The sequence below is a fragment of the Pan troglodytes genome, chromosome 5 (assembly GCF_028858775.2).
Source record: "Pan troglodytes isolate AG18354 chromosome 5, NHGRI_mPanTro3-v2.0_pri, whole genome shotgun sequence".
Classification (NCBI taxonomy): domain Eukaryota; kingdom Metazoa; phylum Chordata; class Mammalia; order Primates; family Hominidae; genus Pan; species Pan troglodytes.
The window spans coordinates 169,152,812-169,175,503 of record NC_072403.2 but is presented as its reverse complement, the minus strand read 5'-3'; the positions used below and the strand labels follow the sequence as shown (position 1 = coordinate 169,175,503).

Below are 22,692 nucleotides of genomic sequence, written 5' to 3'. Positions count from 1 at the left end.
TCACTGTTCTCTCATAAGAAATAGAGGTATGTGTGTGTACACACACTAAAGACTACAATGAATATTATCCCAGATAACTCTACATTGATTAAGCCTGGTTGATAACAACTGCAGTGATTAACAGTGTTGGATGGTCAGTGCTCATCAACTCAGGCATTAGTGCAAGCACAAATGTGCATGGCCTGATGCTCTCCTATCCTAATTTGGTTGTTAGTTGGACTACGCTGGCTTACCTGGGAGAGATTGAAAGTAGCAACAGTGCTGTCATCATACAGAAGAATATTAATAGTGTCCAAAGCCCACGTACTCTCAGCCAAAAGACCTGATTTAAGGGACATCATCACACGCCACGCCTCAGGAGTAACTGAAGATGGGGAAGAACAAGGATATCATGAATGTTGACTCTATGCGTGAAAGAACGAAAGTTAACGAAAGAGTAAGAAGAAATAAGTGGAGTGTTAAGTTAAATATTGACTTTAAACAAATGCTCTCAAGGACAGTTAAGCGTGATCATTTCCGATTTTAAATGGAGGCCATAGCTGTAACGAGAAACTTTTGTGGTTTCAGATCTCGCTTTGTTGGTCACGCAGGGGCTGAAAGTGCTTCTGGAGGTGGAGTGGTTGAGCACAGATGGTCCTTTCTCATGGCCGGGTTATTTCTTTCAGCCACCCTACAGAGTCTGCAATGTGGTATCAGAGCTTTTAATAAATGAGTCAAACCCAAAAGTGGTATTTGTCTTCTTTTGGCTTCACCACTCACGAGTGTCTCAAGGTGGCGTCCTGGAAGGCCGCCAAGTATGCAGAACATGGAAGCAAAATTTAACTCCAAGACAGCCTCCTCAGACACACGGCCTTGGCTTCCCAGGCTGCTTTCCTCTAGTCCTGTGCTCCTGCCCTCAGAACATGCTGTGATAAATATTAGCACTTCGATGGCTCAGATTTCTCAGGAGTATGGCTGGAGCCAAAGAATGGGAAGTAATTTGTTGTTTTCCCTATTCCTGCTACTGAAGGAAACAAAATGATCAGGTAGAAAGTTTGGAAGATTTGCCATGAGATGGGGCTGTGAAAACAGACTCAACAGGCATTGGAATTTCCCAGGAGCTGTGGCATCAGTGCAGGGCACCAGCCCGAGAGGGCAGAGACCCAGCTCGGCCAGATCCCCGGAGCTGCCTGGAGGCTGAGGGCATTCTCCAGGCACCAAGAATCATTGCACAAGGGGGAGACACAGTGGCTTTTCCACTTTTATTTTATCTGTTTTAAAATTTTCTGAGATAGCTACATACTGTTTTTACAATAAAAAAATCAAAATTACTTTAAAAAATAAACATACAAATTTCCCTAGGTTGAAGACAAATGCTATATAACCCGCACTGGGAGATCTTTAGAAAATTTAGATGTATTTATTTAAACATACATATACACACATAAACACACAATACACGTGTGTGTGTGTATATATATATTTCTATATATAAAATGGTGCTCAGTGTCTGTGTCTCCTTCTCTCCCTCTGCAACCCCATATATATACACACACACACACACACACATATTCTCCATATATCTATATATCTATATTTATATCTATCTATCTATATATATATAAAGGGATATAGATACACACGCATTATATATAAATGGATAGATGTATGTATATATAAAGGGATATATATAAAGGAATATGTGTGTGTGTGTGTGTATACAGTGGCACAATCACTGCTGAAGCCTTGATCTCCTGGGCTCAAGTGATCCTCCTACCTCAGCCTCCTGAATAGCTGGGACTACAGAAACGAATCTCACTTTTGGCTAATTTTTTTTCCTTTTAGTAGAGACGAGGTTTTGCTAGGTTGTCCAAGGGTGGTCTCGAATTCCTGAGCTCAAGTGATTCTCCTGCCCTGGTCTCTCAATCTACATCTCCTTAATGTCCAATGATTGATGTCTTTCAAATTATTAATATCTTTAATTTTCTAATCACTGAAAAAGATTTTAAGTCAATTTGTTCTTGAGATTTTTTGAGTAATTTTTCCTAATATAACTCAGATCTATTATCTTCCTTCCTGTGTTAAAAGTACTTCAAAAATAATGCAGAAACCCTGTGTGTACTTCCAGATAGTCCAGACGTCTGATTAGTATTCAGAACATCCCACAGAGGATAAACAAGCAACATCAGCATTCGATTGACATGGTTCTTGGCCCAAGTCTACCAGTGCATTGGATGATATCAGTTCTATATATCACAGCATAGCATATTCTTTATGTCATACCATCTATCAATCTACATATTACATACAAGCTTTAACTTTTTCCCACGGAAATTCACTGTATGTTGTCACCAAATTACAGAGTGGCTTGCCTTCAGATTTTCTCAGGTCACCTTTAGCATTTCATTAGCCTCATGGGGGGGTCTGTTAGGCACGTATTGTAGTGATTAAGTGGCTTGGTTAAGTTCAAATCTTTAAGCCCAAAATACAGCATATAACCACTCAGGATTCCCTGATCTCTTACTTGAAGCTCTAATCTTTCACACAAATAACATTCACACGTAAAACTACCATTTTATTTCACCGTGTTATCCAGGATGGTCTCGATCTCGTGACCTCGTGATCTGCCCGCCTCGGCCTCCCAAAGTGCTGGTATTACAGGCATGAGCCACCGCGCCCGGCCAATCTTTCTGGCACTATTTCTTAATTCAGATTAGCAGCCTCCAACTATATTACTCCTATATAAAAACGCATCTTGATAATTTCTAGTCATAATTTTTTCATCCCTTTAAGATTAACAGGAACAGCATCTTTACTAAAATTAAAATTCTACACTGCAACTGGAATTCATTTCAGAATGAAAGCTTTCGAATTCTTACCGATATCTTTGGAGGTAATCTTTCGCCTTTGTTTCAAGACTGGTTGTGATGCTTCTACTGAGCCAGGAGGAAAGGTGATCTCCCTTCTGATTGGGGGTGGTTGGGGTGGTGGCCCGGTGACCTGGGATGTGGGGACCGTGGGCATGACCTTCTGCATCTTCATAGACGGCAGAAAGGGAGACTTGCTTGGAGACATGCGGTTCTCCAGGGAGCGCTGGAAGGACGCTGGGCTGGGCGCCCTGGAGATGTGATTTGGCAGTGACGGTGGCGTCTGGTAGGACGGCTGTGGTGGGCGTGTGATGGGCTGCATGGAGGCTGAGGACGACATATAAGGCTGACGCTGGCTGACGTGAGAAGGCCACTGGCTCTCATGATTTATCCTCTGATCGGGTACCATCATATCGTCCGTGCGGTTCATGCCTGGGTAAGGGGGCGCCTGTGTAGGGCCGCCAGGGCCCTGCCTGTTCTGGTAGGGATAAGGCATATCATTGCGTGCTGCCCACATATTCTGCTGAGGCCCCTCACTGGAGGACGACTGCAGCGGGCCGCCCATCATCTGAGGCGGGATTCCGTGTGTCTGGATCTGCCCCGGGCCCTGCATCCTCTCCCTGCTGTAGGGATACGGGTACTGGCCCTGGATGGGCCTGCGGTCCGGGCCCGAGTAGGAGCCTCCGTACTGGTTGTACATCTCCTGCTGCTGGCTGCTGTACTGCATGTTGTACATGTCGCCCTCGTGGCGCTTGGCTGGGGGCCCGTACATGCCGTCCATATGGCGTTTGTAATTCTGGAATTCACAGAAAGACAAATCATCCTGATGTGCTCTTACAGGTATAATCACACACTGAAATTATGCAAAATAGTTATTACCTGCTAGAATGTTCATTTCAAAATGAATATGGGAAGCTCCTACAACAACAGAGAACTAACAATTTATGTTCAATATTTCAGTATTATATACACCATGTCACACACTCAGGAGAGAGCATCCAAAGTTTCTTTTCATGTGTTTGAAACTTCCTGTGGAAAAAAAAAAAAAGCCTCCTCTCCTTAGGCTGTGCCACCGGGACAGCCAGCGTTCAACTCCCACACAGGCAGACGGCTCCCGGGCTGGGAGCTGCACTAGGACCACAGCAGGAGGCAGAAGGACCCTCTCACAGGAAAGCCAGCATCCAGGGGCTGGCCTGAAAGGGTCTTGGGGTAAAAGGGTTTCTTGGGCCTCATTTTACAGAAAAGCCTCCGAACAGGACTCGGCTCCCCAGAGTGGCCCGTGTCACCCAACATCCATCCCACGGCTCCTGCCCTGACTTCTGGCCTGGTCAGGTGCGGCTCTCCCAAAGCCCCACTGGTCCCAGCACTGAGGACAGGGCTGGGACCACACCTGTTATTAAGCTTGCTTCCCAGGATGCTCCGGGACCAGTGCTTAATCGGGGTAGGTGGGACTCTGATGGGAGGCAGTGAGATGCTGATGTTTTCCACTTTACTTGAAAACTGTTTAAGATCAGTTGGTTTAATAATGCAATTCACTGACCAGGCGCAGTGACTCACGCCTGTAATCCCAGCACTTTGGGAGGCTGAGGCAGGAGGATTACCTGAGGTCAGGAGTTCAAGACCAGCCTGGCCAACATGGTGAAACCCCATCTCTTATACTAAAAATACAAAAATTAGCTGGGCATGGTGGCGGGTGCCTGTAGTCCCAGCTGCTTGGGAGGCTGAGGCAGGAGAATCGCTTGAGCCCAGGAGGCAGAGGTTGCAGTGAGCCGAGATTGCGCCACTGGATTCCAGACAGAGCGAGACTCCAACTCAAAAAAAGAAAAAAAGCAATTCCTTGTGCCTATATGCTCCAGCAAAATTAAATAAATGAAAAATGATATACATATTATTATATATAATTATTATAATTATATAACATATATATAGTTTTCAAAATTTTTATTTTTTGCAAGAGTTCTAAGATCTGAAAAGTTGTTTAAAAACAGCAAAGTCCTGTATGTCTGGAAAGCCACACCACGAAGGGCGGTTCCTGCAGCGGCACTGGTCACTGTAAGGGGGAGATCCTGCGTAACTTAGCATCTCTGAGCTGCAATGGTCACCTGTGAACCAGCAAAAACCTGTCCTACTTATTCAAAATAAGTATCATTAGCATCTTATCTCATTTTTAAATAAGCCAATTCACTTTCACTATTAGTATACAATATTTTAAGTTGCTTTTCTACACATTCTCCTTAAAGCATTGACAAATTTCTGTTCTAAAATGGCTTCTGATACAACAGTATGCACAATAGATACATGTTTAAAATATACTAATTCTAGCTTGGGCTTATTATTTACAAGGATGAATACACTCAACTTCTTATTACAGGTTATATTTGTTTCAAGAAACCGTGTATCAAGAGTTATTTTTAATTTGCTGACTTCAACATCCCAGGAGTACTTTCTGGCATTAACCATATCCTGAATGCTCAACAAACACTAATCATTTTTGTTAGACATCTGAAAATCTTCAGAAGTAAGACAAGTTTGAGTTTTAGCCTCCAGGAGAGAACCAGAAAACACAGCACCCCACGCCCACTTGCCAACTCACCGGCTGCTGTGGGTACAGGCCGGGCTGGTGCCCTCCATACGGCGGCTGTCCCGAGGGAGGGCCTTGGCCTGGATACTGCTGCCCATAAGGTTCATGCCTGGAACGAGGCATTCAAAGAAAACTTAACTGAGAAAAAGCTTCAGGCAAACAGAGAAATAAACAATCCATTTCTGGAACCCTGACTCCCTCAAGCAGCTCTGTGTGGCTTTCACCGCGCACCCCTCCGACAAAGGCCCTCTGAGAGGCAGCTGCACGCCAACTGTTAGCACCAGGGATGGGAACACCCATTTTGGGAATGGTGCCAAGTTCCTAGTTCAGGCTGTTGGCTAATAGGTGTCAGAGGAATACCGGTTGAGCAGGCCGGCACCCTGTAAGCACTTGTCAGAGCCTCTGGCCTCTGCTTGGAGGCTGCAGCCCCGCCTGTCCACTGACGTGTACCTTAGGCAGTGTCGTACAATGTGCTGTGATGACAGGCATTAAGGGAAGCAAGAAACAGCGAGAAGAACTTAAGACTCAAAGGCAATGTTCCTACAAGTGCCAGAACATCAAAATGTTTGTACTTTGCACATTCTCATTATGAATGGAAAATGTTTAATTTTTAAAAGCTATACTTCAAATTTAATTCAAATGTTAGCTAATCATTATATAAATACAAGTGCTCAGAATTTCACAGTCTATGCCCTAAAAGGCTCCAGAAAAGAATAACAGGGATGATTTAAATGTACACCTATTACATCTTAAAATGGAAATGAGTAATACATTCATTTTTCAACTACTAGTATATTAAGAAATTATAAATACCATAAAAAATAGCATGTTTTAAAAGACAATAGATTTGGAACTTTGAAAAATACATTGGTTTAATATAGTAAATCTTGTAAGAAAGGGAACAATGGACTGAATATATTCCTAAGCTGATCAAGGAATGAGAATAATAAAAACAAATAACTGAATTTTTAGACTATCACATGTGAAACAGACATGGGAACTTTTGATAACTACTTTGATATCTAAGAAGGAAGTGCAGAGATAGGAGGAAAGAAATGTAATTGACATGGGTAAAATTTAAGTTGCATAACAAGCAACATTTTTCAGAAGAGAAAACTTAACAATGAGGTAAACCTCTCTTTAATGTGGTAGAGCCCAGATAATTGTTCTTCTTCTAATCTTGCCAGCTACCCCCTCAAAAAAAAATCTGTAGCTTTTCCTGGACCCTCAGAAACAAAACAAACCTAACTGAAATCCTTGATTCAGCACACTAAACATTACCTTATGGTTAACTGATTAACAAATATATCACAAGTAAATATTGGCCATATTCTGGCTGGGTTAAGAATTAGAAGAGTAAATTCCTAGGTCCCTAGGAGAAAGCACCGTGTCTCCTTAAACATGGGATGGACGCTCAAGAACAAGGCTCACAGACAATACCATAAAGAAACCTCATTTGGTAAAGCCGTGATTTTTCAACCTTTTTCTCCTTTGTATTACACCGAGGAAGCTTTCCCACTGACCCATCCCTGTGACCCCAGCATGTGGGCTGATGAAAGGTGAGCGGCTCTGGCCCAGCCGGTCCCCGGTATAACAGCACATGCAGCTTCCGAAGGCCGCGATCCCAAAGTCAGCTCCACCCTGTGGCACACACTGTGGCTCCGGGGAGGGAAAAGCCCTTCTATTATGCCTCTATCTTTTTTCTTTAAAAATCTGAAATATTATATGAAAACCTTGCTTATCATCATGTCTCTTACTAGGAGGTAGAGAACATACCCAACAAGGGGAAGGGGTTTTTGTGACAATGAGTATTGAAGTCAGGGCCCAGGCAAGGGACTTTCTTCACAAAAAGAAGCCTACCCTATGCCATCATCTTAGGAAGCAGTTTTCAGGTTACCTTTCAGAGCCATTTCAATAACTTTTCCTCCTATCTAATTACAAATCACTCTGCATCATCAGTCCTGCAGCTGAACTTGCCATTTTAACTTGCAAGTTTAACTTGCCATTTTCAGTCATTTCAAGATGACTTCCTTAAGCGAGGCTGCAGTGAGGCCTGTGCTGTGGGTTTTCTAGAGATGTTTATTAAAGAGCAAAGTATTGTCCCTCTGTTTAAAATATTCACAGGGGAAAAGCACTGCCTGGAAGACCTTTCCAGAATGCTGAAAGCCCAGTGTGGCTACCACTGCACAGGCCTTTCCCCCAGACAGAAAGGAGGGAGGGAGAGGAGCAGGTGCTGTGGAGGCCCAGGCATCCAGGAGCTCCAGGCGAGCCATGTCTGGAGTGTGCAGCTGGCAGTCCCTCAGAAGGAAGCTGGGTGCTGGTGCCGGGTGCCAGCGTGACTTGTGGCGGCCCTGGCTCTTGACTTCGGGAAGAAGACTCCTACCAAGGCCAAGGTCCTTCTCCCTGGTCCTGAATAGCCATCTACTGAGGGCAGCCACCTGACACTCACCTGGTGACCAGCAGCCATTGCCTCTTTACTTTCACAGGAAAGGGGACACTGTATATTGTCATCAGTGGCTCAGCTGCCAGGGCTCAGAAATGTGTGTGTGAGGAAAGCACGGTTTCTAGTAAATCATCATATTGTCATCTTAAAAAATACTCACCTTCGGTCGTAACTGGCTCCATAGGGAAACTGCTGGCGCTGCCCCATGCCCAGGTTAGACATTGCTCCGGAGGGACTTTGGTTGTACATGTCCTGCATGCTGCTGTTGGGCATCTGTCCTTGCGTCATAAAGGGCTCGCTGCTTCCAGGCACTGCAATATTTTAAATAAAATGCATACATTTAGGCATTTCTGAAAGTCAAAGGCCCATCCATCCCTTCTAGTCATCTCTATTGTCTTTGGACTTTTTCTTTTTTTTGAGATGGAGTCTCACTCTGTCGCCCAGGCTAATGCAGTGGTGTGATCTTGGCTCACTGCAACCTCTGCCTCCTGGGTTCAGGCGATTCTCCTGCCTCACCCTCCCAAGTAGCTGAGATTACAGGCATCCACCACCACACCTGGCTAATTTTTGTATTTTTAGTAGAGACAGGGTTTCACCATGTAGGTCAGGCTGGTCTTGAACTCCTGACCTCAGGTGATCCATCCACCTCAGCCTTGCAACATGCTGGGATTATAGGCGTGAGCCACTGCGCCTGGCCTGTACTTTTTCTTAATATGATAGACCATAATACTATTGAAAGAGCATAAGTTGTGGAGCCAAGATGTGCTCTGTGGGGGCAGAAATCTAAGATGGCCCCGAAGATCCAGCACCCCGTGCCCGGTGGGCACCTTCCATGAGCCCCTCCCCTTCAGTGTGGGTGGGACCTATGAATACAATGGTATCACTCCCATGATTATGTTATGTATGTTACATGGCAAAAGGGGCTTAACAGATGTGATTATAGTTACTAATCAGCCGATTGTGAGTTTAAACAGAAGGGAGATTGTCCAGGTAGCCCTTTAACTTTGGATCTAGAGCTTAGAGAGGAAGCAAGTCAGAGATATTTTCCTGCTGGCCTTGAAGAAGCAACTGGCATGCTGTGGAGGGGGATCACGTGTTAGGGAAGGTGGGCAGAAGACAGTCAACAAGAAAACGGGACTGCAGCCTCACAAACACAAGGAACTGAATTCTGCCAATGACTTAAATAAACTCGGACGAGGACCCTGAGCCTTCAAAGAGCTCACAGTGCTGGCAGACACCTTGATTTTAGCCTGTGGGACCCTGAGCAGAGGCCCAGTCACACTGTGCCAGATTCCTGATCCACAGACACTGGAGGATCATACATTTATGTTGTTTTAAGCTGCTAAGTTTGTGGTAACTTGTTATATAACAACATAGAAAACTAATACAGGCCCAGATCCATTCCTTACTTGGGTAAGTTACCTCTGAGTTTAATTTCATTTCTTTTCAACATTTTTATTATGTTTTTTAGAGAGAGGGTCTCGCTGTATCACCTAGTGATAAGAGGTGCAATGTTGCAACTGTAGTGGTGAAATCGTAGCTTACTGTAGCCTCGAACTCCTGGGCTCAAGTGATCTGCCTGCCTTCCTCAGCCTCTTGAGGTGCTAGAATTACAGGCATGAGTCATCACCTGGCCCCTATTTTCTTGTCTATAAAATGAGGCCAGTAATATTATCTCATGAAATGGTTGTAAGGAGGACATAAAATATGTATACAAAGTTAGTTCCCTTCTCCCATAAGAAAAAAAGTGAAAACCTTAACATTCAGCCACTGATTCACTCCAAAATAAGGATTAAAAAAATTATTAAGGAGTTAAGAATAGCTCAAGATGGGATGAAATACAACTATTTCTAACACATGATGGAGTGACAAGTAGGTAGTACATGCAAATTAGCATCAGCTCAGAGCCTGAAGGAAATTGTGTTCAGTCCAGAAACTAGCCTGAAGGCAAATTAAACATTTTAATATAAATTTTCATCGTTATACAGTATTGCTACCTTTCTCCATCCTATGATAGTTACTTTTATGTTATGTGAAGCAAAAGCTGGTTAAGATTTCATGAGTAGATACATTTTGTTAGGCTGGTAGAGAGGGGCCAATGCCGGCATCAAGTATTTTCCTTTGCAATGTGCTTTCACCTGTTTTATCTATTTGATCTCACATCAACCTGTGGTAGAACCAGTTTTGAAGTTACTTTCTATTTTGTAGATGTGAAAACAGAGATAGAAAGAAATCACATGACATAATTAAATAGCTTTTCTCTAATACACAAGGAAATTTAAAAAAATCAACAGGAAAAGCAACAACCAAATTAAAAATGGGCAAACACATAAATGAACATTCACAAAAGAAAAATAAACGGTCAATCAACATAAGAAAAGATGTGTGAGTTCACTAATAATGGAATGAATCCAAGGTAAACAGTAATGAGGCCTTCCCCCTTCCATCTGATTGGCCAATGTTAAAATGATGGACAATGATCATTCTTAGTAAGGGGGTGAGAACCCGCACACTCTCACATGCTCTTGTTGAGAACATTAAGCTGGTATAAGCTTTGCCAATACCTGCTTTACCTGCTATGGGAGGCTGTGCTTTGGCAACCCCCAAAGAAGTGCATCTCCCAGCATTCGCAGCCTGGGAAACCCCTCCCATGATGCCTTTGGGTTTGGTCATGTGATTAGCATTGCCTAAGAGGGCTCCAGCAAGTGAGATGCAAGCAAAAGTTTTTAACTGCTTGCTCCCGGCACCTGTCCTCTTGGAGTGCTCCCTCTTGAAATCCATCTGCCATGTTACGGGCACCTAAGAAACTACATGGAAAGGCCCCATGGAGGAGGCTGCAGCCAACAGCTCCAGTTGAGGTCCCAGTAGAGCTTGGGGATGACGTCAGCCACTTGAGAGACATCAGAGCCCAGCAGAGCTCTCAGCCTGGCTCCCAGATGATGGCGGCCACCTCAATATCCTAGCTGACAACATGACACACAGAGCGAAGAACTACCCAGTCTACCACAGAACTGAGAGATATAATTAAGTGTTACTGTTTTTAAAGCCACTAAGATTTGGGGGTAGTTTGTTATACTGTAAAAGCTGAGATATTCAGTAAACTAAAAAAAAGTTCATATCCTTTGATTCAACAATTCTACTTCTAGGAATCTATTTCGCAGAAACATTCTTACAATGTGAAAAAACTGTACTTCAACAATCACTACTTCATTGTTTATAATAGAAAAGATTATGGAACAACTCACCCATTACTAGAGCATTAGGGTGTATCTATTCAATTAAAAAAAGTAGAGCTATGTGTACAGATAATAATAGAAATTCGATATATACTATTCTGTTAAACATATAAAATGATGTTCATTTATATGTAATCAATCAATGCCTCAATCAGTGAAGTAACGAAGTAAGAAGGCAGGGAAGGCAGGCCAGTGAACAGGCAGGGCCAGGCCCCTCAGGGCTACTGAGGGCTAATATTAGATCAGACTCTTTGACCATGCTACTTGTACTACAGGTTAACACCACCAGCAGCAGCAACAGTGACAAAGAGTATGTTTTCCACTGAAGTTAGTCATTAAATAAAAAATCAGAGCACCATTAAGTTTACTGACAGAGTAAGGCAAACTGAAGAATGGAAAACTATACACAACAGGATTAAGACTCTTAGAAAATGTGTTTCCCGTGGATTTTCTGTTTATCTGCTTTAACTTGGTACTGAATACATCAATACCGTAAGGCAGCAGGTGAAATGAAATACACTAGGGATTGTACTTGCCACCGGGGATCATTTACATGGTTGATGAAAACAACATTACAGACAGTCACCAAAGTAGGATGGCTCAACCTTATGATGGTGTGAAAGCGACAGGCATTCAGTATGCTCCTCAATTTAAGATGGGGTTATGTCCGGATCAACTCATTGTCAATCAAAAATATCGTAAGTGAAAGTGTGTTTTCAACTTACCAATATTTTCAATTTAGGATGGGTTTCTTCTGATGTAACCCCACTGTAAGGTGAGAAGTATCTGCATATATCTACCTAGGGCCTAGCAAGGGGATCCCAGAATCATTCCACCCCCACGAATTTATTTTTGTAATAAGAAATTCTAGGCATGAGGACACGAGGGAAATACACCTATAGTTGTCTAATGTGGTGTATCGGTGGGATATGGGAATGGTTTGCAATACATTTTGAGGCCAAATTCTAAATACTACTAATTATTTTTTTCCATGTTGTCATATTTTCAGAGTCTAAAGCCACCAAAAGCACTAACGAAATGTTCTGTCTAGCATCTCATACCACTAAGAAAAACAGCTCCCCCAACATTCACAAAGCTTTTGAAATTCTAAGCTTATGGATTTACTGCATGTCCTACAAAATCCTCACTTGGAATAAGCAGCCCTGAAACTTTTGAAAGAAAAAAAATCATAGATGATCTTGCTTTATGAGTGTTACCTGAAATGTTGTACATGAAATACTATGAATTTCATTTTTAAATGGTATATGCGCTATACTCAAATTTTAAAGACTCTCCATTGTTCTTTTTCATTGGTCTATAATACATATGAAAACCAAGGCTTTGGGCTTTATGCTTCTCTCCACTCAGACAATATTATCAAGAAATTTATGTACCCCAACATCTAAACACAACACAGGTACTATTATTTAAGGGATTCCAGAGTAAGTATTTCCATAAAAATATTATTCACTATTTATTCTATATGTTTTTTTCCAATAATATACACATCATGCTTCAATTTCACAGGCCTTGAATGCACTTGGAAGAATGCGCAAGAGCAAAATATCAAGTCTCCACTTGTGGCTTGTAGACCACGGGCAGAACTGAAGGACAGTGGCTCAGACAGTCACAGCCTCAGTGCCACCTCAACCTTGGGAGTCGGCAGGCATCAAGGGAAGGGCCAGCCTGGTGTCTCCTGACGGCAGTCACAAACTTCTGCACTCTCTGTCTCAAGGTTCTCATCAATGCCATCACTGCAGATGCCATTTCTACACTTACTACTCCAAGATCATACCGATCCCAACATCTGCTCAGCTCCAGCCATGCACTCCATGCCTTACCACCGGGACACACCCTAGAGGGACTCCAGGTTCCCCTCTCTAGCCCGGTCCTTTTCCAATCCTCTGCATTGCAGGGAATAATGTCTTCACCCACCCAGTCACGGTTAGCTTCTCCCTCAGGGCCCGCATTCACTCCACCAGCACCTCTGACATACACTCTGCCGGCGGGTTCCCTCTGTGCTGCTGGTGTCCGGCTCCAGTTGGCCACCTCCCCCTAGACTCTCACAGTGGTCTCCCCAAAGCTACTCTTACCTCTTTCCAGTACATTCTCCAGAGATGGCCAGTCATTTATTTATTTATCACAAAAAAAAACTACTCACATCACTTCCCTGCATAACATCTTTCACCTTGGGGAAAAATCCAGATTCATCAATACGCCCACAGACACCGAAAGGCTTTGGCCCCGCCGGCCTCAATGACCTCAGCCTGTCCCCGGGCCCATGCTCACTGTGCTCTGGACACCCACCACCTCCTCATACACCAAGCTCATTCCCACCACCACCCCCATGACAGGTCCTCAGGGCCCTTCCCTCCTGACCACTCAGTCTAAATCATTTTCCCTCTCTGCCACCGTGCCACCCAGTGCCACTGCTATCTGTATCCTTTCTTCCTTTCACTTTCCTGTCTTCCACCAACCACAATCTTTAACTGCTTATTTGTGCTTAACTTATTTTTTGCTTCCTCCCAGGAAGTAAGAAGGCAGGGAGTCTGTGATTCCCTGAAGGTGGGCAGCGACTCTGATTTACCAATCCACGAGCTAGCGCCCAGCGCACACTAGCACACCACCATGCCAGGTGCCGTGAAGTGCGTGCTTACTTACCACCGCTGCCAGCCACTCTTCTCTGAGCTCTGTGTGCAGGAACTTAATCCTCGCCATGCCTTTGGAAGCGGGTCCTATTATTTTCCCAATTTTTAGATGAGGAACGTAACTTGGCACGTGTAAGGAGGTGGCAGGTATCCGGAAACAGGGAGCATGTGCCAGGGAACAGGCTGAGGGCACTGAGGCCAGCCGGGGACAGGATGAGGGCACAAAGAGGCTAACTGCTTTTCCCAAGGCCACAAGTGGAGTAGGATGGGGACCTGGGACCCACACCGATGCAGCATGGGCTCAGAGGTGTTCTGAGTGAAAGGTGAAGTGTTGTGAACGGCAGAGAGTAGAATGCCCACTGGTCCATGGCCGGGTGGAGGCCCCTCTACACGTACCTTTTCTCATTCCCCCAAAGGGGTCCTTGTTGGGCTCATAGGGCATCCTGCCCATCACATCGGGCATGCTCATGCCCTGCTGGTAGGGGGCGTTTGGAGTCATGGAGTTCCGTTTCGGGAAGGATGAATCACTCACGTCTGAGAATGGGTCGTGCACACTGATTGTACTGCTTCTGAAGAGAGGCAAAGAATGAAAGCTTAATGATACAGCAGGAGTTACCTCCAAACAGTACATTCAGAAGATGAACCCATCTTGAAATGTGCAAATGCAAAAACCATTCAAGATAAATGACATGAAGAAAACTGGCAGTCATCAACATTTAAAAACTCTCTAGGGAATACCATTTCTTCTCTCTGTGAAGTTTGCCCCAGAAAACTAAAAGATGAACAAATGTGACTTTGTATGCCTCACAGAGTTATTTGAACATACCTTCCACCTTGCAATGGGGTCATCTGGCCGTGAGGGGTGGAGGCTGGGGTAGGTGGCTTCAGGTCACCTGGAACCTCTGCCATGGAATTGCTGCCAGTTGACTGGGGGGTCTGTGGGCCTTGCAAGGATCCCGAGTTAGCTGATAGTAGCAGCACCAAGAGAAACAGGAAGAAATCCAGAGATTATCAAGTAAGCCCAGCCGCCTTGCTAGTTATACAGATGAAAGACAAATGTAAATAAGACACCATCTTATTAGAAACAGTAACAATAGCCATTGCTGATAATGATGTTGTAAAATTCGTTGCTTTTCTATTGTTTACAGTAAAAATTAGTAAAGAAGTTTTTGAGTAAACTATTTGGCAACATATTTCATTTGTGAGCCATAAAACACATTTATATCTTTTGACTGGATACTTATTTTCTGGGGTATTTATCCCAAGAAAATAATCTAATAAAAAGGAGGCTTTAGGCAGAAGAGTGTTCATTCACTGTTGTCTAGACTGGAAATAATCTAAATGTACATTTTTATAAATGGGATGAAAATTTTCGTGCATCAACTCGATGAATTATTGTGCTGTTTTAGAAACAAAATTAGAAAACTTAGTTCTGGGTCTTAGACAATGTGAAATGTTTAAGATGAAAAGCAAGGACACAAATTAACAATGAGCCTTATGTCATTTCAATAGCTTCTCAACATCTGAATGTGTCTGTGCTGTCATTAAGAGTGTCACTTTTTGACCTATGAAATCAGATTTGTTATCAAAAAGCACAAGTCATACTGGTTTGGCGTTTTTTAATGTTGTTATCAGGGTGCTGAGATTTGGCTTTAAGTATAATTACATTATAATAACAGAATTGAACTGATTTTTTCCAAACCTTATGTGGGACTCTTGGAAAAATTAATTAACCTCACCTTGAGGGAAAAACGTAACATTTGCAGGGCTCCTGCTCTGTCATCTACTGCAGTCCTTAAAGTAGCACGCCAGATCATCAATAGATACTGGTTTCATGTGTGAATTAAACAAATACTTAATCAATGAGTAATACACCTACTATAGTCTAGGCTCTCTTCTATGCTCACATACACCAGTGGACCAAACTGATAAGAAAGACAACAACCCCTGCCCTCATGGAGTTTCTGATAAAAACGTGCAGAACCCCCCGAACAAATGGCAGGATTACTGCTGCTTGTGAATAACGTTTTCCATGTTATTGTGTAGAATGCCTTTCCTATGACGTTCCCAAGGCTCACTACAATTACCATTATTCACATTTTACTCTAGTGGCAACGGAGGTGAAACAAACCACAAGAGGTTACAGAGGACACTGGGAAGGAGTCAGAAATCAAAATGAGTACATTATTTCTACTCGGAAAGCCTCAGCTAGACAGAGACATTTCTAGCCAGATGAGGTCTGCCCAGCCCCTGGCCTGGGTTGGAATGAACGCTGGCCAACAGAGCTGAACACTGCGTAACATCCGTCCCTGTGAGCCCTGCACTGAATGACTTAGAGAAGTTCTCAGAGATGCCACAAAGACTGACTTTTTAAAAAAAGTTTTTATTTACTTTTTTTTTTTTTAAACTTTAAGTTGAGGGGTACATGTGCAGGATGTGCAGGTTTGTTACATAGGTAAACGCATGTCATGGGGGTTTGTTATACAGAGAAGATTGACACTTATTGTAGGTATTTTAAAAGAAAAATGTATTCACTCATACTTACAAACCAAATTTGCGTAAAACCCTGGAAACACATGTTAAAAAGGTATATTGGAGTAAAGGAAGAAAGTCGTCTTTTGCAGATATAAAAGGGTAATAATCCTGCAGACATGGTTGCCCGCCTAGTGCTGCAGAAGAGAAATGACTTGCTTTCGAAATTCAGGCAGGCTCCACTCCAGCCGACAGCCTCCTTGGAAACATCACTTGCAAGGCTTGATTTCAGAAAGACCCTTATTTACAAGTATTCACATTTATAGCTAATAAAAAAAAAAAAGGAAAAATCTCCCTTGCCAGTGTTTTTTTTCCTTTCCTTTCGTGGAAAAAAAAAAATGAATGCAACCTCTTGTAACTCCATTAATAGAGGAGGCTGGCAGGCTCTCTAGGACATCCCTACCTTTTGCCAGAAGCTACAAATGTATACTCTAAAGTAAACAATGGAAAGGTTACTGAAGGTTAAGTACATTCACACACTTCAGACAGCATGGCCAGGCTCCTAGCTGGGAAGATAATTTACCCGGCACGAACCTGGTGCCCTAGTTCTGGCGGGGTTGAGCGAAGTAGGTTGGGGAGAAGGAATAGCCGATATGTCCCAGGTCTACAGTGACTACAGGTCAACCAGAGGGCACCTCTGTTTATAACCTGAGTCCCTTTCTCATTTATCTTCCACTGAGGATTCCCTAGTTGGATCCATGACAGGTTTTGTGACATCACCTGTCAGCTAATAATAGAAATTCAGTCAGCCACCTGCCAGCCAAGATGGATGGGTTTTTGGTTACAGACTTACTAATTGAATGTGGAGCTCCATGCCCCACCCCTGCCCCACTTCTCCCAGCCTGGTGCCTTCCATTCCCCTCCGCATCTCCAGCTTACAGGCTGCAGGGGCCATGTGGGGAGGTGCTTCCTACAGCGCTCATTGGAACTCCCCCACAACCTTTTCTAGATGTTTTATAACAAGATCGCCACTGGCACCTTAAAGACACAAACCACACCCCAAGGCCTTGCCTTGGTTCACCTGGGAGTCTCAATCACTGACTTGCTCTGGTGGCTGGAAGACAGGAACCCAGACATCCGGTGTGAGAAGCCACACAGCCACTTGGCAGTGATGTGTGGGGTGCAGCCCCAGGGGCCAAGGGGCTTATGCCTCCCAGAGGCTGACAGAATTGAAGCCTAGAGCTGTATTAGCACCCCAAAGTGAAACCTGACTAGAGACAGATGACTTAGAGTGCTCTTAGAATACAGTCAAAAGACTTAGGATTTTAGCTGGTTCAGAGCAATCACTGGGGGAAAAAAAAAATCTAAAATGTTTCTTCAGAATCTTTTAGTTTAGTTCACCTGAATGTGCTGGTAAAAAATAAACTATAATTATGTGCTTCCAGGAAAAAGTGACTTCAAAGAACATAAATTTTTACCGTAAATTTGTGTTTAAAAATCTTGTAATAAATGAGACTCTAACATGGCCAATAGTTGGGAATAATTTTATTTTCCTTTAACAACAAAAATGTTTCCAGACACTTTCCCTAATGATGGGACTGGAATTGGAGAGGCCACCTGCTGTGTGGGTGGCGGTGAATCGAGAGGCTTCTGAAGACCAGGGTGCCTCTGCCTGCGACCCCCAGACGCCTGTGTGTGCCTGGAGCCCCCTGCATGTGCTCTCGGGGCTGGATGAGACCAGGAGGCTTTCCTTCCACTGCCTCCTGTGTCACAGGCCCTCGGCTCCATCTGGACTACTGAGAAGAATGTATACCAGGAGTCCATTTGCAATCCAAGCTCTTTTGTGTAGTTAAAATGATAATGTTGCCATAAAAATGACAGTTTAAAAAAGGGGAAAAGGGAAGGGCTGGCTGATAAGAGAACAGGCCCTCCACTTTCTGAAGGATCTATACGCCTCAGCAGGGCCCCCGTCCTGAAGCTGATGCACACTGGGAGAGCTATTCTCCATACACAAGTGCAGCCCATTCAGTGACACAAGTTCTTTCCTGGCAAATAAAATGTACCCTTAGATCTTTACAGACATCACCACTTTGGTCCCTACGCCCCACTGGGTTTTTATTTTGGAAAAATAGTTTCAGAGCTGTTCACAGGCAGCTTGTTTTACTCTGTGAACTGGATGTAATGTTGTGAGATTTTTAAAATTAGATTTCCCAGTTTTTAAGGGACACCTGAGTTGGCAAAGCCTTTGAATCTTTAAGGATGAGGTTAGCGAGGATTTCTACTTGTTTTTAGAGCCTACAGATGTAATTCTAGGTATATTCACTACAAGTGCACTTTGGGCCTAAAACGTATTTATGTGAGATCCCTTGATTAGCAATCTTGGATGTCAGCTTTGCCATCCAGACAGCAGCTAGAGGAAATCATTAAAAGTGAAATGACCTCTTTCTCTGGCTTCTATGTGTAAACATTTTACATATTACAAAGGCATTTTCAATACAGCCAGAGGTGTCTGGTGGGTATCGTGTATACTCTAGCACCAGATGCCCCAGATAAGACCTTCTACTCCCCAGCCAGTTGGCTTTGGGCAAGTACTTAGATTCCACGAGACCTTCATTTTCTCATGGATTTTAAAATAGTATCAATGTCACAGGGCTGATGTGAAAATGAAATGATAGCACTTAGAAAAGGGCCCGGCACACTGGAAGTGCTCAGGAAACACGGGCTGCCAGCCACGCTCAGAACAAGCTGTGTACAGGAGCGGTGGGTGCAGCCACATCTCGTAGACAGGGACCAGGAACAGTGAGGCTAATGTGCTGAAGGTCGCTGACTGCGAGGCAGACACAGATAAGAGAATGGTCGGATCTACTGGAGTGAGGTCACTACCCAGCACTAAGGTGCCAATTTCTTCCCCTCTCTACTATTGCATTTATCAGAATATGTGATTTTGTCATTTCAAATCTGAAAGCCAAACGGTAGAACGAAGGCTGGCAGGGGAGCTGAAAGGAATGGGAGGGTCTCTGTCAGTGGGGAGGAGAGGGAAGGGAGCCAGCAGGCGTCACTGATGTGGCTCGGCCTGCGAGCGTGTTGGTGGCCAGCGCTGCACCCATTCCTAAGACCCCTGACTTCCAGAACAAGGCTGCAAAAGACCACCTGTTTCCAAAACAAGGCCGTGTGGATCCTTACCACGACAGCTTGCTAAATTCCCTAGAAGTGACAACTTGCTGGGTAGGGGACATTAGAAACGAAGCCCAGGCTTCATTTTACTAAAGTTCAAATCAGGATTTCCGACAGAGGGCAGGGGAGCTCGAGCTGTCGAACCTGTAGGGTGGCATTTCCTAGAAGTGCACAAGTATTCAAACTGGCCACTGGGGGATCTTTATTTTGTGTAGAGGTAGATGGAATCTTTTTGAATACTTGTATAAGCAATAAACGTATATGGCTTAGAATTCGAAAGCCTGTTTTGATTAAGGTAAAGCAAAAGAAGGGGTGCCTTCCAAGTGTCAACCAGAAATGGCCATATCCCAGATTTAATTCTCTCATCCCTTAACACTGCCAGTGGGCGTCCAATTAAATAAACAAAACGACACAGGAACCCCCGCCTCTCAAAGATCCCGAGTTCCCTGTTGGCCTGACTGTGAAACCACCTTCCCGGAACCTCCCAGGCCAGGCGCCTGGGCTTTCCTGGGCCAGTGACTGCAGCGCCGCCACTTACCAGGAGATGGCGGCTGGAGCTTGGGCTGCTTTTTGGTGTCCCCGGTGCTGAAGACTTCCGGCGGGGGCTCCTCCCCACGTTCGATCTTGCACTCAAAGGCAAACAGGTACTGAATATACTGCTTTTTCAGGGAGCTCGCTGCACTGCTTGAGGTGCCAACGTTTAGGTTGGTTGCCAGCTCACGCCACTTCTTGTTTTTATTAACCTAGCGAAAAACACGGCAGGATCATTGGTTTGCAGCAAAGTGGCTTGTTTAAAGCCAGGAGACAAAAAAAGCACTTAATGTCTTGGTTGACTTTTCTTCATTTGCCTCTTTTAACTAATGCTCATTACTCCCACTCAGGAGTGCATAGGCAGCATTTACAGTTATAAAACCATTAGGGAACCTGCTGATGGCAACAGAAAAAGCACTGCTCAGAGGTCCTTCTGCCCGCCACGTCTCCCAACGCCTCACGCTCATCCCACCGCACCTCCAATTAAGGAAAAAGGGCATCTCAAAACATTTAAAAAGCAACAACGGCACTATTTTCCAAGTTAGGTTTTTGGGCACTGATGTGAAAGTGCTCATTCCAGCAGCTGCAAGCCCTCAGAAGTGGGCGTGTGATTCTGGGCCGTACCCATCCCCTCACCCCAAGACTGCTGGGGGTGTCAGGCAAAAGCAAAAGCAGCACCTCGTGCGAAGGCAAATGAGCCCCTGGACCAACGGCCCCCAACTTAAAAAGCATGATGCGATGCCGCTGGCCACCAGCCCTGCTGACGGGGCAGGTGCACACCTTCCTGTGCGGTGCTCTTACTCAAGGAGGCTTAAAGGGCTGGAGACAACACAGTCGCAAAAGGAGGAGAAAGAAAGAGAAGTCCTGAAATGTGACGTCAAGATCCGAGGCATTATTTTAACCTTTTGATTCCCACTTGGGAACAGGTTATGAAAGGTTAAACATATGAATGAAACATGAGGATTTGCAAATAACTTGGGGAAGGTTTTGCCTTTTGATGTCTCCTGCGTTGTGTGGCAAGGGAGGGGGTAAGGGGACAGTGGTTTTTAATGAAATATTAAATTTCTGGGTTCAAACTTTCTCACACGGCTCTTCTGTCCATTTACTTAGTACTCGGTGGTGTATAATAAATTGTGGATGCTCCCGGAGATGCCCACCGCCCTCTTTTGGCACTGAATGCAGGGCTGCAAACCGTGGGTCTTCGGGTTACTTCAGAAATGGCAAGCTGGGCGCTGCTCAGTGTGACCTAAGAAGGAAGGCTGGGAGCTGAGCTTTGTGTGGTGGCAGCACCTGCTCCCAACCACATCTGATGCCCACAAGGTAGACAGCATGATGGGGTGGGGACAAAGATGCAACCCAGCTACATTCCAGCAACCCTCATTACAAGCCCGCGGAGAGTCTCGTGACAGATCCAGCCTGGTTATATACACCGTGGACACAGTCACAGTAAGGAAGTAGCCAGACACTATCTACTCTGTGCTGGCTGATAAAATCTAATCGTTTGAGCAGTCTTGGTGATTCTAAAAAATCCATGTCAGAAGAGGCTAGGTGCAGGGGAGAAAGGTCAGGGGAGTCCAGGGGCAGAAGGCAAAGGAGCCCAGGTGCAGAGGGGAAAGGTCAGGGAGTCCAGGTCAGAGAGAGGCGTGTCTCAATCATTCTCTTGGCTGACCATCACTCACACGTGGTATCACACGACTTAGCAGCTGGTTATGCAGCGTCTTGGGCAAGCTCTAATTCTTTCTGTCACAGGTCTCAGTTCCCCCATGGAATGGATTAGGCACCTAGTGGGAAGGCTAAGCACAAAGAAGGCCTCCCCTTTCTCCCCCGAGACGCAGCACTGAGACCACGGTAGGCCGTCAGTGACACCTGCAGGGCAGATGACTTGCCCTTGGATAGTTAGTGACCCCCGCCACCTTGGTGGGGCGCAGGGCGCCTGATTCTGACTGCCTGTTAGATGACCTTGGGCACAGAAGGTTTCATTTCATTGATGTCGGGTGGTAGCCCAGGTACTGACAGCTTTGAAAAGCTGCCCAGGCCATTCTAATGCATAGCTGGACTCCAGAACCAGTGGCAAATGGGAAGAGTATGTGTCTGGAGTCAGACAGACCTGGCCCCACCAACTACCCTGTGAGTGTCCCTGGGCTACAGCATTATTCTATTTTTTAAAGAATATATTATTTTTTATTGAGACAGGGTCTTGCTCTGTCACCCAGGCTGGAGTATAGTAGTGTGATCAAAGCTTACTGTAACCTTGAACTCCTGGGCTCAAGCGATCCTCCCACCTCAGCCTCCTGAATAGCTGGGACTATAGGTGTGCATCACCACGCCCGGCTAAGTTTTGTAGTTTTTAATGGAGACAAAGTCTTACTGGGTTCCCCAGGCTAGTCTGCAACTCCTGGCCTCAAGTGATCCTCCTGCCTTGGCTTCCCAAAGTGCTGGGATTACAGGTGTAAGCCACTGCACCCCATCCTGTACTTGATTTTGTTACACAGGAGTTTTCTCATCTATGCTTTGGGGCTGGTGACTCATGTATTTAGAAAGACAAAGGTTACACAGTGAGTACCTTTTCCCTGTTCCTATGACAGGGCGTGGTCCTACAACTAGACTCCTGATTAAGGAGCGAGGGCTACAGTGAGGAAAGCCGGTGCCTGGGGTATGAGACTTCAGGATGCACTCACTCCGAGAGTCAAGCAAGCACACAGTGGATAGCTCCTTAAATCTGCCGCCCAGGCAGCTCCCCTGTCACACCTCAGGCCTAGCC

General features: G+C 44.8%; 1 protein-coding gene across 15 annotated transcripts in view; it reads right to left on the bottom strand.

The window, feature by feature from the left end:
• Window positions 1-22,692, bottom strand: part of ARID1B (AT-rich interaction domain 1B) — a 434,368-nt gene that overhangs the window by 5,041 nt on the left and 406,635 nt on the right. For all 15 annotated transcript variants that reach the window (XM_016956518.4, XM_016956522.4, XM_016956514.4 and 12 more), the window contains 7 exons: window positions 19,939-20,143; window positions 14,581-14,719; window positions 14,151-14,323; window positions 8,031-8,181; window positions 5,440-5,536; window positions 2,859-3,642; window positions 234-364 (listed from right to left, as the gene is read on the bottom strand). In XM_016956518.4, coding sequence (XP_016812007.3) covers window positions 234-364; window positions 2,859-3,642; window positions 5,440-5,536; window positions 8,031-8,181; window positions 14,151-14,323; window positions 14,581-14,719; window positions 19,939-20,143 — 1,680 coding nt within the window. The remainder of the gene's footprint in view (window positions 1-233; window positions 365-2,858; window positions 3,643-5,439; window positions 5,537-8,030; window positions 8,182-14,150; window positions 14,324-14,580; window positions 14,720-19,938; window positions 20,144-22,692) is intronic.